The 13984-nt window shown below is 61.9% G+C and overlaps 1 protein-coding gene across 1 annotated transcript in view; it reads right to left on the bottom strand.

Annotated features, from left to right (window-relative positions):
- The window catches only part of ANO7 (anoctamin 7), a 33990-nt gene that overhangs the window by 5955 nt on the left and 14051 nt on the right, over window positions 1–13984 (bottom strand). The window contains exons 7-21 of the mRNA XM_058533371.1: window positions 13371–13428; window positions 12391–12501; window positions 11103–11268; window positions 9598–9688; window positions 8887–8983; window positions 7403–7546; window positions 7198–7335; window positions 6416–6514; window positions 6223–6325; window positions 5279–5390; window positions 5033–5087; window positions 3267–3364; window positions 1930–2075; window positions 354–559; window positions 118–260 (exon numbers count right to left, since the gene is read on the bottom strand). Of these exons, the coding sequence (XP_058389354.1) occupies window positions 118–260; window positions 354–559; window positions 1930–2075; window positions 3267–3364; window positions 5033–5087; window positions 5279–5390; window positions 6223–6325; window positions 6416–6514; window positions 7198–7335; window positions 7403–7546; window positions 8887–8983; window positions 9598–9688; window positions 11103–11268; window positions 12391–12501; window positions 13371–13428 (1767 nt within the window). The remainder of the gene's footprint in view (window positions 1–117; window positions 261–353; window positions 560–1929; window positions 2076–3266; window positions 3365–5032; window positions 5088–5278; window positions 5391–6222; window positions 6326–6415; window positions 6515–7197; window positions 7336–7402; window positions 7547–8886; window positions 8984–9597; window positions 9689–11102; window positions 11269–12390; window positions 12502–13370; window positions 13429–13984) is intronic.

The raw sequence follows: 13984 nt of genomic DNA, 5'->3' as shown, positions 1-13984 counted from the left end.
AGGCCTGGTCCCTTCCCATAGGGAGCTTCTCCCCCTGGCCTCTTCCCCTGGCGCCCCTCTCTGTCCCTCCCCCCAGTCCCGCCCCGGCGCCCGCCCTGCACCTGGAGCCCGCCTCACCTGCACGTGCGGTTGTGCGCCGCGGCGAAGGCGGGCGGGGCGCGCGCCAGCGTGAAGTTGACGAAGCCGCGCAGGTCGCGGGCGCGGCTCCACTGGTAGTAGGCGCGCGGCAGGAAGTCCGACGAGAAAGCCAGCAGGAAGGCCTGGGCGGCCGGGGGGTCAGCGCGGGGCCGAGCGCCCCTCCCCGGCCCCCGCCGGCCCTCGCCCCCCCGCCAAGGGGTCCCTCGCGCGCTCACGTTGCTAATGACCGCCAGGTGCGTGATGCCCGCCAGGATGTGGAACCAGATGCCGATGTCCTGCGCGCGCTCGGCCACCGGGCGCCGGTACGCGCACACGAACTTGCGCGCGTCCAGGCGGATCTCCACCCAGTTGTTGAGCAGCGCGAAGAGAGGCGCGAGCGGGCAGGCGGCCACGAAGATGGTGATGAAGCCGAACTGCAGCACTGCGGGAGACGCGGGTCACCGCCGGCCACAGACCCGGAGGCCTGCCCGCCCGCGCCCCCGGGGTCAGCTGGTGGTGAGGGCCACTCGCGCCTGCCACGCACGGCCGCCACTGCCCGCTGTAAACCCGCCACGTACGCTCTTCACGGAGGCCCTGGGGACACCTCTCTGTCCACAACGGTCTCAACCTCCGGCCACCCCTCTCCTCTTGCTCTTCCTCCTCCTGTAGGCTCAGCTCCTGGGCCCCTTCCACCAGGACGCCTCCCTGACTGCTCACGCCCAGCTGGATGCGCATGTTCCCTGGGGGCACGGACTCGAACTCTTCCCCCAGGGCCGAGCCCACCCTGTGGGCTCATGGCTGGAGAGGGTGCAGAAACCTGCTTCTGATTTTAGGGCTGGCTCCTCCCTTCACCACCTCTCCTCCCTTCGCTCCGTCTCAGGGGAGCTTCAGGAAATGGCTCCTTGGAAGGGGTTCTGGGTCTTCTGTAAAATTGCTAAGGAGAGCATCGGGTCGCACTGCCTGTTGTCCACTGGAGTAGGGACACACAAGGTCAACCCCACTCACACGTTATCATGAAAAAGCATGTCTCTCCCTTGTGAACTGTCCTGCCCCCTTTTGTCCATAGAACAATGGCACTACTGTCACCCTTTTTGCTTTGGCTGCTGGGGAGCTCAGAGCAGTGTGTTTGGCTCAGATGCAGCACTTTGGATTAGGAGAGTGCCATGTTCTTCCCCCTCCATTATCTCAGAGTAAGACCCTGGGTTGCAGGAACTGTACTGACATTAGACACAGACCCAGCTCTCAAAAAGTACACCACCAGTGTGAGGAATGAGCCGCAGGCATGGGCCACCAGCTGGCAAGGGCACAGCTGAGGGTCCAGCAAAGAGTGTGGGCATCGAGAAAATTGCTGGAGAAAGTCAACTCTCCAGGCCCACGGCTTCGCAGGTGTAGCCTTCCCTCTGGGAGGGCCTTTGTCTCCAGCCCCCAGGGCCCGCCTCTCCCGAGACCCTGCTTCTTTCTTGCTGCCTACAGGAGGCTCAGGCCAAGCTTTCTGGGGTGGGAGGAGATTAAGGAAACTCAATGAGAGCTTCATCAACTGCCCCCAGGTCCTCTTCTGAAGGCCTGTGCCCAGGGTGCTGCCCCTTCCCACCCTCGGCTGGCCATTCTTGGGCACGCCCGACTCCAACCCCAATTCCTTCTCTGATTGTCTGCAGGCCTGGCTCCACCAGGGACCCTGTGTCCCCACCCTCACCCGTACATACATCACGTTTCAAAGTAGATGCAGACAGAGGAATGTGAGGCAGCCCCCTGAGTGGTGCGGCGGCCCCTCCCTGCCCATGGTGCTGGCCGTGGCCACTAACGTGGCCCTACCCATTTCGAGGTACTCGTCAAACAGGCCCTCACAGGGCAGCAGCTCGTAGTCTGCCTCCCAGGGCACCTGGCCAGCCGCCGTGGAAGCGCCCGCCTTCCTCTTCTTGGAGCGCAGCCGGAACTTCTGCCACCAGCCCTTGAGCTTCCTGGAGATGGAGACACCCAGGAAAATGACCCTGCCTTCCAGGCTGGTCCTGGTTGCTCTGCAGCTAAAGGGCAGCAGGGAGACAAGGGTCTGGGGCCACAAGGTGGGCACAGCAGGGGTGAGGCCTTGGCAGAACAGACTTGATGAGAGCATCTGTGTCCTTCTGGGGGGGACCACCTCTCCCCTGGCTCCCCTGCAGCCCCCGCAGGAAAATCAGCATTGCTCATGGAAGCTTTGGGGGAACGGGTTCCTCCTGGAACTCAGAGAGGTGCCAAGAGCTATGTCAGGGTTGGGAGGGAGCAGATCAGGACAATCGCTGTGCCAGTAGGGGCACTGTGCATGTTGCTTTGTCATACGTGGGGGCACGTGTGCATGTTACTTCGCCACACTGTCACTTGTCCAGCCCCTGCCCCTGATAGGTACTGAGCTGTGCCCTGCACTTGTGGTCTCCGTGAACTCAGCTTCAGAGCACCAACTGCCCTGAGAAGGAGTGCCACCCAAAGAGGGCACGTGGGTTGGCCAAGGCCCCACAGCTAGGGTTTGTGGTGCCCCATGGGAGTCGATGCCGAGTCAGGAGCAGCCGTAGGGGGCAGGGCACGGATATCTGGTGTGCAGGGGGGTGGTGGGAGGGTGTCTAGGTCAGATCCAGCCTTGGGCAGTCCATTGCAAGGGCCTGGTCTGGGAGGGGTGCCCACTTGCCTTGATGGGGCCACAATGGTGCCAGTGGGGGTGGCCCTGAGGAGATGGGACCCCAGTGGTCAGGGCGTCCCTGGTAAGGGCCCCTGAGGCCTCCCCTTGCTCCTCCCTCTGGTGCTGCGTTGGAGGTTAGGGAGGCCCAGGAACAGCCTGGCCCCACTGCAGTGGGCTGCAGGCAGGGTGGGCGGGCATGGCTAGGGCAGGGCCCAGGAATCCAGCCCTCTTCCCCGCACCAAAGCTGGCCCTGGGGCAAGAGAGCCCACTCAGCAACCACAGAAGGTGGGGGCGCCGTAGAGCCCACGGGACTGGGCTGGGGCAGTGGCTGGGGCAGACCCTCCCCCCACCCTGCACATGAGGCCTTGAGGTCCAGGAGGGGCCGGACTTGCATTCCCTCCACCTCTTCTCCCAGGCTGGGGCCGGGCCGGGCTGCTGCCCCGGACACTCCCAGGTCCCACGGTCCCTGGATGCTGCCCAGGGCTGGGTGGGGGTGACTCACGGGACGAGAACCTCCTGCACGTTGTTGATGATCTGCTTGCCCACCATGATGACCAGGAGCTCCTGTGCCAGCTCAATGAGGCAGCCTCCGGCCGCACACTACAGCAGCAGGGCTTCAGATTAGCTCAGGGGAGGGACTGGCCTCATGTCCACTCATCCTTCTCTATGCCTCAATGGTGGCCCCATCACGCCCTCACCTCCCTTTCAGACATGTCATGAGCACTTTGAGGATTGCAGAGACCCTCCCTCCCTCCATCTCCCTCCTCGATATCACCCAAGGGCCCCCCAGTCTCCCCTCAGGTCCAACTGGCAGACCGTGCATGGGAACAACCAGGGGCACTGCTGTATGGCACCCCGGTTTTCCTTTGGGGACCCACATGGGGTTACATGGGGCTGACCCTAGCCTGTGGCTCCAGGGAGGACCCAAGACGCAGGCCCCACCAGTGACCCAATTCGAATGAGTTCTGAGCCCGGGGCTTTTAGGAGGAGCTCCTGAGACAGCGTGCCTTGCACAGAGGTACTAAGCTAGAGGGTATTGGCCTGAGCTCTTGGGGTGTCTTCTCCACCAGGTGAGGAGAAGCCACCTGAGAGCACGGCCAGTGGTGGGGAAAGCAGTGCAACATTGTGTAACACCTGGATTCAGCCACAGCTGAGCCCACAGAGCCCTGAATGTTGTCAATACAGGAGCCAAGGAAACTCTTTTTTGATTAAGCCAATTTGAGTTGCGAACTTTTCCACTGATAACTGAAAGCCACCTGACTGACACAGAGCGTCACATGCAGTTATGCCCCTGAGTTGGGGTCCCAGCTGCCCCGTCCCTGAGAAGCCCCTCCCCTCTCATGTGAAATGGAGAGTGTCCCTTGAGGTTGGGTCACAGCCCAGACCAGCAGGAAAGAGGGAGACCTCCCTCTGGTCAGAAAGGAGGAGAGGGTCTTTCAGGTGGGGTGCTCAGTAGGAGCTGCGGGAGACCCCCGCCACCCCAGTGTCCCACTGGCCCAGCCCAGAGGCCACCTGTGGACTGTTCCCGACACAGCCACCTACGCTGCCTGCACCTCGGCCTCGGGGCGGGCTTGGCCCTCAGCCATTAAGGAACTAGAAGCCTGAGTACAGTTTTGGGGGATTTTCTACAATGTCTCAGAGGGTCCAGGGGAGGTCAAGCCCAGGTGCCCACAGTGGTGACCCCTCCCTCAAGTACTCGCAGGCCACCCCCTCCTGCACACCCCCTGCCCTTGCATCTTCTGGGGTGACGCCCACACCAGTTACTTGCACTCAAGTCTTTGTCTTGGGGTCTGCTCTGGGGGAACCCACACCACAGCCATGCTCCATCCTGCACCAAGCCAGCTTCTGCTTTCTGAAAACAGGTCCACACAGGCTCTCAGAGCCGCTGGGCTCAGAGGCCAGCAGAGCGGCTTGTGTTAATGGGGGGGGGGACAGCCACAGGGAGAAGCCAGGGCCACTGTGGCCACCGGGCACCGAGCCCGTGAGGGTCACTGCCTCTGCGTCCCCACTATTCCCGCTGAGCTCGCAGCAGCGAAAGTGGCTCCGGGGACGTCACAATGGCCGGAACTCTGCTCAGGTGTGACTCGGGTTAAAATGGGGGAGGTGGTGCACGGGGGACACACGGATTGTGAGTGTTTTGTGGGTGGCTGTTCCGACGGCAGAGACGGGGTGTGGAGAGCTGGCGTGGCGGTCCTGGGGGGCCGCTGCGGGAAGTCAACGGAGCAGGACTCATAGCGCCCACCTGCGGTGTTGCCCCCGCACACTCACCTCCTCGTGGCGGACCCCGAACAGGGTGTGGTAGCTGCCCGGGTAGCCCACGAACCTGCGGGGAGCACCCTCCTGAGAGCCCGCCGGCTCTCCTCCGCCCACCCCTGACCGCAGCAAGCACCAGCGGAGCTGGGCCCGTCCCCAGCGGGTCTCCGGTGCCACCGCCCCCTTCCCTGAGCTCTGCGGACACAGGAGCAGCGAGCACAGCGGGCCAAAGGCAAGGCGTGGCCGGAGGGAGCGGCGGACCTGCCCTTGAAGAAGGCGATGTAGATGGGCGAGGAGTAGAAGTTGACGAACTGGAAGATGAACACCTTGAGGGTGAAGGCGTCCTCGAACTTGGTCTGGGTCCGGTGCATTTCTGTGGTACAGAGAGCGCTCGCTCAGTTGCCCCCAAGGTCCCCTCATATGTAGGACCACCTCAGCCATCAGGGAATGAGGAGATGGCCGCATGTCCCAGATATTTTAAAGAAATTCATTGAAGAAGGGGCCCAGTGCAGCAGTCCTGAATTTCTAATTTCAAAATCGTCTAAAATTGTTGTGTTGGTAAAGGAAGAGCAGGGACAAGCGACAATAAACGGTGAGAATTAACAAGATGTGGCCCCGGTGAGCAGAGAGGCACGGTCGGGGCGACAGAAGAGCTGGGGAGCCGGGCGGTGGGGGTGCCGGGGAGCAGGTCCTGAGACGGAGGTGTGAGCAGAAAAGGTTAATTGGAGGAGACACCTGAGGCCGGAAGAGGGGGACGCCCATGTCGCAGGGACACTCTGGGCGGCTCCCCCGGGCCTGCCCTGCCCTCCTCTTCCCAGGAGCCCCTCCCTGGGACCCTCCCATCTCCTCCACAGCCCTCCGCTGCCCACCGTCCTCCCAGTGTGAGCACTGAGCCCTCCATCCCTCTCCTGGACCAGGGCGGGGGACAGACAAGCGGCTGGCAGGGAGACTGGTTCATTGGCACATGTCCTCAGGAGAAGGAGGGAAAGAAAGAGCTGCCTCCCACCACCTACAGTCATCCCAGACACAGGGAAACGGAGGGCGGGCTGCAGGCCCCCGCCAAGGCCCTGCTCACTGCTACGTGAGGGACCTCTGGGGGGGTCCCACACATCCCACCTGTGCCTCATTCAGACACCAGCACCCTGTAGATTGGTGACAAAGTCACCTTCTGACTCGGGCTGGCAGGGCCAATCTTGACCACTCACCCCACCTCGTCAGGATGTGGGCCAGGGCCACATAGATCTTGGAGAGGATGAGGATGAAGACAAGGTTCACCATGGACCCCGTGAGGCTGGCAATGCGTGACGCCTGATGAGAGGTGGTGGGTCAGAGTAGGGCACTGGAGCGGTGGTCCAGAGCCATCCACCCAGCCACCCAGCAGCAGCAGTGGAGGCTCACCCAGGCTGCAAGCAGGGTTTTGTCCGACCTGGACACCAGGATGGCCATGATGGCCCGGTACAGGATGATGGACACAAGGAACATGACCACCACAGCCACCTATGGGGCGATCAGGTACATGAGCCCCATGCCAGGCGAGCACCCCAGGGCCCTCAGGCCGCAGCCCCCCAGCAGCTCCATGACTGCTCTCGCCCCTAGAGCAGGCAGCGCTCCTTCCTCCTTCTGGTGGGCTATTGTGGGTAGAGGCAGGGAGCAGCGGAGGTCCTTTAGAATTAGAGGGTGGGTGACCTTGAGGTGTCAAGGGGGCCACTGTCCATTGTTCTCGGCCCAGGTGCTGGAGAACCATCCCTCCTACCCCCACCCCACCCTTCACCAGCCCCAAACTGGAAATTCCTGACATCTTGGAAGGGGAGGGAGGGGGTCCAGTTGGAAGCCCCTTTGGCTGGAGGGCAAGGCAGGGTATGGTGGACCCCACTGTGCTGGGATTGCCCCCAAGCTAGAAGGATGCCCCAGGCCCACAGGCATGGGGCGACCTTCCTAGAGCCCCTGTCTGGCACACACCGCATCTTACAGCCTGGCCCCCCTAGCCTGGTCCCGGGCTTGGCCCGTCCCTGGAGCCCAGACACAGGGGGGCCTTTCTGAGGGCAGCGAGGGTCTTGTGGGTCCGAGGAGGCATCAGGCCCTGGCCTCAGAGGGGGAAGGGGGACAAAAGCTGCTCCATGCGGCTCAGGAGGAAGGAGGTGTGACGCGGAGGGGAGGGGAGGGAGGCGGGGGCCCCTCACCATCATCACGACCACCACGGAGCTGGCCAGCACACGGCGCAGGCGGCTCCTCTTGGGGAAGTAGGGCTCATCCTCGCCAGTGATGGGGTTCACGGCTGTCATGGGGGCTGAGGCAGCAAACTGGGGCCGCGGCCTCTCCTAGAAGGGAGTCAGTGCTCAGCAGTGGCCCTCGTGGGGAGCGACCACGGTCAGGGGGACAACCCACCTCGAGGTCCTCATAGTCAGAGCAGCCCCAGCGGTAGGCCAGCGTGGCGCTCTTCCGCTTCCAGTACTCCAGGAGCAGCACGGCCCACAGCGCCATGAACAAGCTGAAGAAGACGGTGCCGCCGTGGTCGAAGAGCCGGCCAGCCTGCGGGCGGGGCGGGCGGGGGTTTCACATCTGCTTGGGATGGCAGCCCTTATATTCCCTCCGATTTCTCTTGTTTGGAATGGCAAACATCCCGTGCCGTCCTGCACTGTATTTTACAAGCAGATGCCTTGTGTCCTGGCGCACAGGTCCACAGAGGGAGAGGACTGTCACCCCAGACGGCCCACGCCCTATCTCACCCGTGCCCGACATGGAGGATTTAGACGAGATTCGGGACTTTCTGAGCTGTTGACATTTTGATGAGATTTTTGGACTTAGAGTTAAGGCTGCAATGGGTCAAGACTTTTGGGGATGTTGGGTTGGGGTGAATGTATTTTGCACATGGGATGGACACGAAGTTTTGGGGACCAGAGGAGGGACTGCAGTGGACTGAACTGTGGCCCAGATGTGTCCACCTGGAACCACAGAATGTAATCTTATTTGGAATAGGGGCCTTGGCACATGTAATTAAGATAAGGATCTCCAGATGAGGGTACCCTGGACCCGGGTGGGGGTGGGGGGAGGGCCCTAAGCCAAATGACAAATCCTTAGAAGAGAAGGAGAAACAGAGAGAGAGACGCACAGAGGGAGAGGCCATGGGAAGATGGAGGCAGAGATGAGGGTGAGGCAACCACAGCCAACGAACACCAGAGATTCCTGGCAGCCCCCCGAAACTAGGAGGGAGACATGGAGCAAATTCTCCAGAAGGAACCAACCCTGCTAACACCTATATTGGACTTCTGGCCTCCAGAACTGTGAGAAAATAAATTTCCGTTGTTTTAGGCCCCCAGTTATGATAATTCGTTACAGCACCCCTAGGAAACCGATACAGATTGATTCCCAGGAGTGTGTCAAAGGGTTATGCATCTGGTCTGTGGGTCCATCTTTGGCACCAGGGCTCCAGGCCCCGCGTGTGTGGGATGCAGGTGAGGCCACTATTCCATGGAAAGGCTGACCCACCCGGCAGTGTGCTGGGTTGACGTGAGGGCCACAGGGCCCCAGGGCTCCCGGGAGCCTCCTGCCCTGGCCTCTGAAGTTGGGAACTCCGCTCAGCCTGTCTGGCCCCACGTTTGTCTGCCGTGGGTGTGCTCCAGTTGACCCTCTCGGCTGGTTATCCACAACAACAACGACAGACAGAGCCCCGCATGCGCACGGACTGCGTGCGGGCACTCTGCTGAGTGCCGAGAGGGGCGCCCACTGTAACGCCATCCAGGTGGGATGTTGCCACAGAGGTTAGACGAGGCACGGAGGCTCTGCCTGACATGGTGACAGAGCGGGGCTTCCAGGGGCAGGACCAGAACCTGGGGGCTGCCTTCCTCACCCTGCCCACCCCCTCCTCGTACCTGGACCAGGGCGCAGGCGCTGGAGAGCAGCCAGAAGGGGCAGTCGAGGCAGAGCGGGCACATCTCGAAGCTGTCCGTGCTGCCGCAGAGCTCCTGCCTTCAGGGCGGGCGGGGGTTGCGGCTGTGTGGGGACAGCCCTCCCCGCCAGTCCCACGCTTGCCCTCTCCCTTCCCACCACCTCCTTGACCAGGCCCAGCATCTCTTTACAAGGTGGTTTTAAAATACATGCAGTGACAATTTTTGAGATAACTTTTTGCAATTTTAACTCTATAATAAAGTAAAACCCAAGCACAGTCATTTATTTATTACAGGAAAAGTTTACACTATTGTAAAGAAACAAGGGTGAGTGCCAATGAACTTAACCTGGGGGCACACTAGTCCACCTGTCAACCTGGGAGCACACCTGTCTACCTGCGTCAGCCTGGGAGCACGCGTGCCCACCTGTCAGTCTGAGGGCACACCTGCTCACCTGCGTCAGCCTGGGAGCACACCTGCCCACCTGTCAGCCCGGGGGGCACACCTGCCCACCTGTCAGCCTTCTAGCCAGGTGCACAGGGCCCTCTGTGACATCCATAAGGGGAGTGATGTGCCCAGCATTCACCTCCATCCCCAGCTCTGCATAGGGCCTGGCACCTGTGGGTCCCTCCGACCACACACCTGCCTCAGGAGACCCAGGACAAGGCCTGGGAGTGGAGGAGAGAGGACACTTACGTGGGTGTATCTGAGAACACCATGGAACAGCCCACCAGGAACACCAGCGTGCCCACCACTGCCGCTGGCAGGAGCCAGCCTGTGTAGAATCCTGCAGGGGGGACACTGAGGTTGGCTGTCAGGGACCCAGGTGGGCCTGTGTACCCAGCGCTGTGCTGAGCTCTGGGCGGGGGTCTGCACAGCCATGCTTGTCCCCAGGGACCACATGCAGCCACCAGGGTCTGAGGCCTTCTGGGAGGATGCAGTGAGGGGCACGGTCCTCAGGGATCCCCCTGGCAGCTCTGGGCACAGCTCCCCCCTCCTGGCCTCTGACCTGGCCTCTGGACCCCCACCACACTGATCTCGGCACCTGACCCCCCAGGCCTCCAGCCACTGTGCTTCCTGCTTCCTGGCCACCCCTTTCCTGAGCTCCATTTACTTCCAACCCACAGGTGCGGGATGGACATCCCCTTCGTGAGAGGCACACTGCCCACTGCGTTCCAACCCCGGGAGATTGAGGATCCATCTGGATGCCTCCCTGCCCCGCACCCCCTAGGGCCAGGTCCCTCAGTTACCCTCCAAATCCCTCAGCGGTGCAGCTGTCTGCCTCCCACAGGTCCAGCCCAGACTTGGCCTTCTGTAAGATGCAAGTCTGTCTAGAACCCAGAGGAAGACCACCCTCTGCGGCCCTCCGGCCTGGCCTTGCTGTCCCACGGCTCCCGCTCCTCTCTGGCCCTGAGATGAGCCTCAGGTCCTTGCACCCGGGCTGTGCCTTGGCTCCAATGCCCTGGCCCAGCGCACTCTTCCACGGCAGGCCGCCCCACCCTGTCTGGGTCCACAGTGGCTGTGGGTGGCCTCTCCTCTGTGTCACCCACAGGTGATGCACTCCAAGAGGGCAGGGTCTCCCCACCGTGCACAGCACCCCAACATGGCTTGCCATTTGAACAGATGCATGTATGCGTGATTGAGGACTGCACAGGCCTGGGGTGGGGGCACATGTGTTGTGTTTGGGGAAAGAAAGGACTTCAGACGGCTGGGGCACAGAACCAGGGGGAGGGGACTGTGCTAGACTGGGGGTAGGGACAGAACTGAGCCCATGAGGGGAGCAGGGAGCCCTGGGGCTGCCCAGGGCAGACGGCTATTCCGAAGATGACAGCCTGCCTGGAGGACGTGAGAGGGCGCTTGCTCTGGACCCCATGCAGGGGTGACCTCCACTGGGTCACTAGTTCCTGGGACATGTCTGGTGGGCTAGGGACACCGAGGGCTGGAGTTGGGAGGGGCCGTCGCCTGCAGAAGGGGATTCCCAGTCTCTCTCTGGGGTGTTAGGAGGGTTCCAGAACAGCCACAGTGCTCCTTTATATTATTGGGCCGGGGTCTAGGGGAGCTGGGCAGGGGCAGGGTTGGGAGTCGGGGAGCGTTGGCCTAGGAGGGGTCAGCACAGCTGCCCTCTTGGGGACATGCATTAGCAGACTGTTACCCTGAAGATCAAGTTAGGGGACCTGGGAGGCAGCAGGTGTGGAACTCACCAAGCCAGGCGAAGTAGAGGGCCACCTTCTCCCCGAAGTACCTGCACACGTGGTCCAGAGGCTGGTACTTGTGCCACTTGCGCCAGCTGGCCCAGTGCCGGAACAGGACCTGCCGACAGTTGAGGCCCGGAGCCCGCGGGCCCTCCGGGGGTGTTGTGAAGGGGCCCTGAGGACGAGAAGCCATTGGTGGGAGAGTCCAGGCTGGTCTGGGCACCCTCTCTACCAGGCACAGTTCTAGGTATGGGAGATTCAGCACCGGGCAACACCGTGCGTCTCCCCAGCGTGGGGAGACGGCCGACAAACCCCGGGAACTAGAATTGCTGCTGGAGGACGAAAACAGAACCATGCTGGGGGCTGGGGGGCCAGGAAGGCCTCTCTGAGGAAGGGCTCTGAGTCGAGCCCTTGGCCCAGGACTCTTGGGGTCCGAGTCTGGGGCAGAGGAGGGGCCTGGGCAGGCGGGCCCAGGAGGAGCCAGCGACTGCGGTCCAGGGTGGGATCAGCGTCCTTGGGAGGGGGATTCTACCGCCCATGCTTGCAATGCCCGGCAACGGCCGGGCCAGCAAGGCCGCTGTGTCAGGCCCTGTGCGTCCCCGCTGGGCCCTGGCCGGCGGAAGAGCGAGGTGGAGCAGGGCTGTGGGCACCCACGGCACTGCAGGGCAGCAGGGCATTCCCATCCACACCCTCATTTACCCCCTCGGTGACATCTGGGAGGGACTGTCCCCACAGTCACACAGCAGGGGGTGCAGGCCTGACTGGGGCCCTCAGGCCCCGCTGCCCCTTTGTGCAGCTCTGAGGGCCTCGTGGTGGGCAGCTGGGGGACCCGGGGCATAAATGGCCTCCCGACCCACATGGTGGACATTTTGTCAAGGATGATGGTAAGGCTCACAGGGTCAGGCACAGTAGCAGCTGGTGTGGTGAGTGCCCCTCCCTGGCACTGCCTCAGTTTACCTGGCTTCATGAGGAGCACAGGAGACCTCATTGTCTTCTGAGAGGGAAGCTCCCCAGGGAGGTGGAGTCGCCAGGCCTGTCACCTGGCGAGGAGGGCAGCATGTGGCCACCCATGGCCTCAGACACGCTGAGCGTGGCCTGGTCACATCACGAGTGTGTTGCTGACCCCTAGCATGACCGCCTGTTTGACCACAGCTACCCAGCACGGGAGGGCAGGGCCCACACCCCCACGTCCCCTGGGGTTGGACCAGGACTTAGGGGTCCTCCTCATCCAGGAACTCACCCCCATGCCCAGGCCAGAGCCCCCTGTCCCCGGCACCTCTAGCACCCCAGGACTCACATCGTGCAGAGGGAAGGCCGCGCTGAAGACACCCTCCGACAGCAGCTGGTCGATCCCAAACAGGCCTTTCTTCTCGTGGCCGTATGGGGTCTTGGCCAGGATCTCAAACAGCTGGGGGTGGTGGGGATAGCACCAGTCACCTGTCTTGTGATGGCGGGGAAGGAACATCCTGGCCCATCCCTCTCGGGGGTAAGCCCATGACGGCCTCCCGAAGCCCTCTGGTGACAATGCTTTGCCCAGCTCTTCCTCGTTTGCTAGCTCACACACACCACAACCCCTAAGCTGTGGTCACTCTCCCACTCACAAACGCGAAGACCTTGTTCAGAGCCACGTGGCTCAGAGGCATCGAGTCTGGATTTGAACCCAGTCCCTGCCCGTGCACAGCCACACTGGGTCTGTGCTCTGGGCGGGAGTCAGCCTCCATGGGGACACCTGTGTCAGGGGTGGCACTGCCCTGCCTGGGCAAGCCTGCGGGGCCCTGTGCCCTTTGGTGGTCAGCAGGGGGCTCTCCTGGGCAGGCCTGTACCAGCCCCTTCCCCACCACAGGCCACTGGAGCAGGGCTCCTGGAGCGGCCCCGGGTCTGCCCACCCTTCTCAGGGACACCGCAGCTGCGAGTCTGCTCTGGCCCTCAGTCCCTCCTGCACTGGCCTGCAGGACCCATGCCCACCGGGCCCAGTGGTCTTGGCTGTCTGTTCCACAGGTCCTTCAATGTGACATCCATTCTGGGCCCTGGGGGGTCCCTGGGGCATTGACCAGGGCCCAGTTGTGCTTTGCAGCTTGGGCACGTGCTCCCTTGTGCAGTGAGCTGGGCGGCAGCCTCTAGGCCTGCAGCGCCGGGGCCTCGGCCCTCTGACCACAGGAGAGCCTTCCTGTGTCCACGGAGGCCTTCTTTCCCAGCTCAGGGTCGGGAGGTATGGGGCCAGCAGGCCTCTCAGAGCCAGGGCAGGGCTTGAGGCCCACAGCAGAGACCCCCACTCACAATCTGGTGCCTCTTGGTGCTGGAGAAGAAGGTGTCCTGGTTGTCACTCCCAAGAAACCTGTGGGAGTGTGAAAAGTACAGAACTCGAGTACCTGTGCACACACAGGAGCACGCACACAGAAGCACATCCACATGATAAGAGCACACACACAGGAGCACACACACATGAGAAGAGCACACACATGGGAGCACACACAAATGAGAAGAACACACATGTGGAGGCACACACAGCAGCACACACACATGAGAAGAGCACACACGTGGGAGAACACACACATGATGAGAGCACACATGTGGGAGCACACACATATGAGAAGAGCACACCCACATGAGAAGAGCGCACACGTGGGAGCACACACAAATGAGAAGAGCACACACGTGGGGCACACACATGAGAAGAGCATACACGTGGGAGCACACATGTATGAGAAGAGCACACACGTGGGAGCACACACATGAGAAGAGCACACATGTGGGAGCACATACACATGAGAAGAACACACATGTGGGAGCACATACACATGAGAAGAGCACACACAGGAGCACACATATATGAGAAAAGCACACACATGCGGGAGCAAACACACATGAGAAGAGCACACCCACATGAGAAG

This window comes from Diceros bicornis, chromosome 37 (genome assembly GCF_020826845.1).
Source record: "Diceros bicornis minor isolate mBicDic1 chromosome 37, mDicBic1.mat.cur, whole genome shotgun sequence".
NCBI classification, from domain to species: Eukaryota; Metazoa; Chordata; class Mammalia; order Perissodactyla; family Rhinocerotidae; genus Diceros; species Diceros bicornis.
Note: the sequence above shows the minus strand (reverse complement) of the source record. Positions and strands in the feature narration are given on the sequence as shown.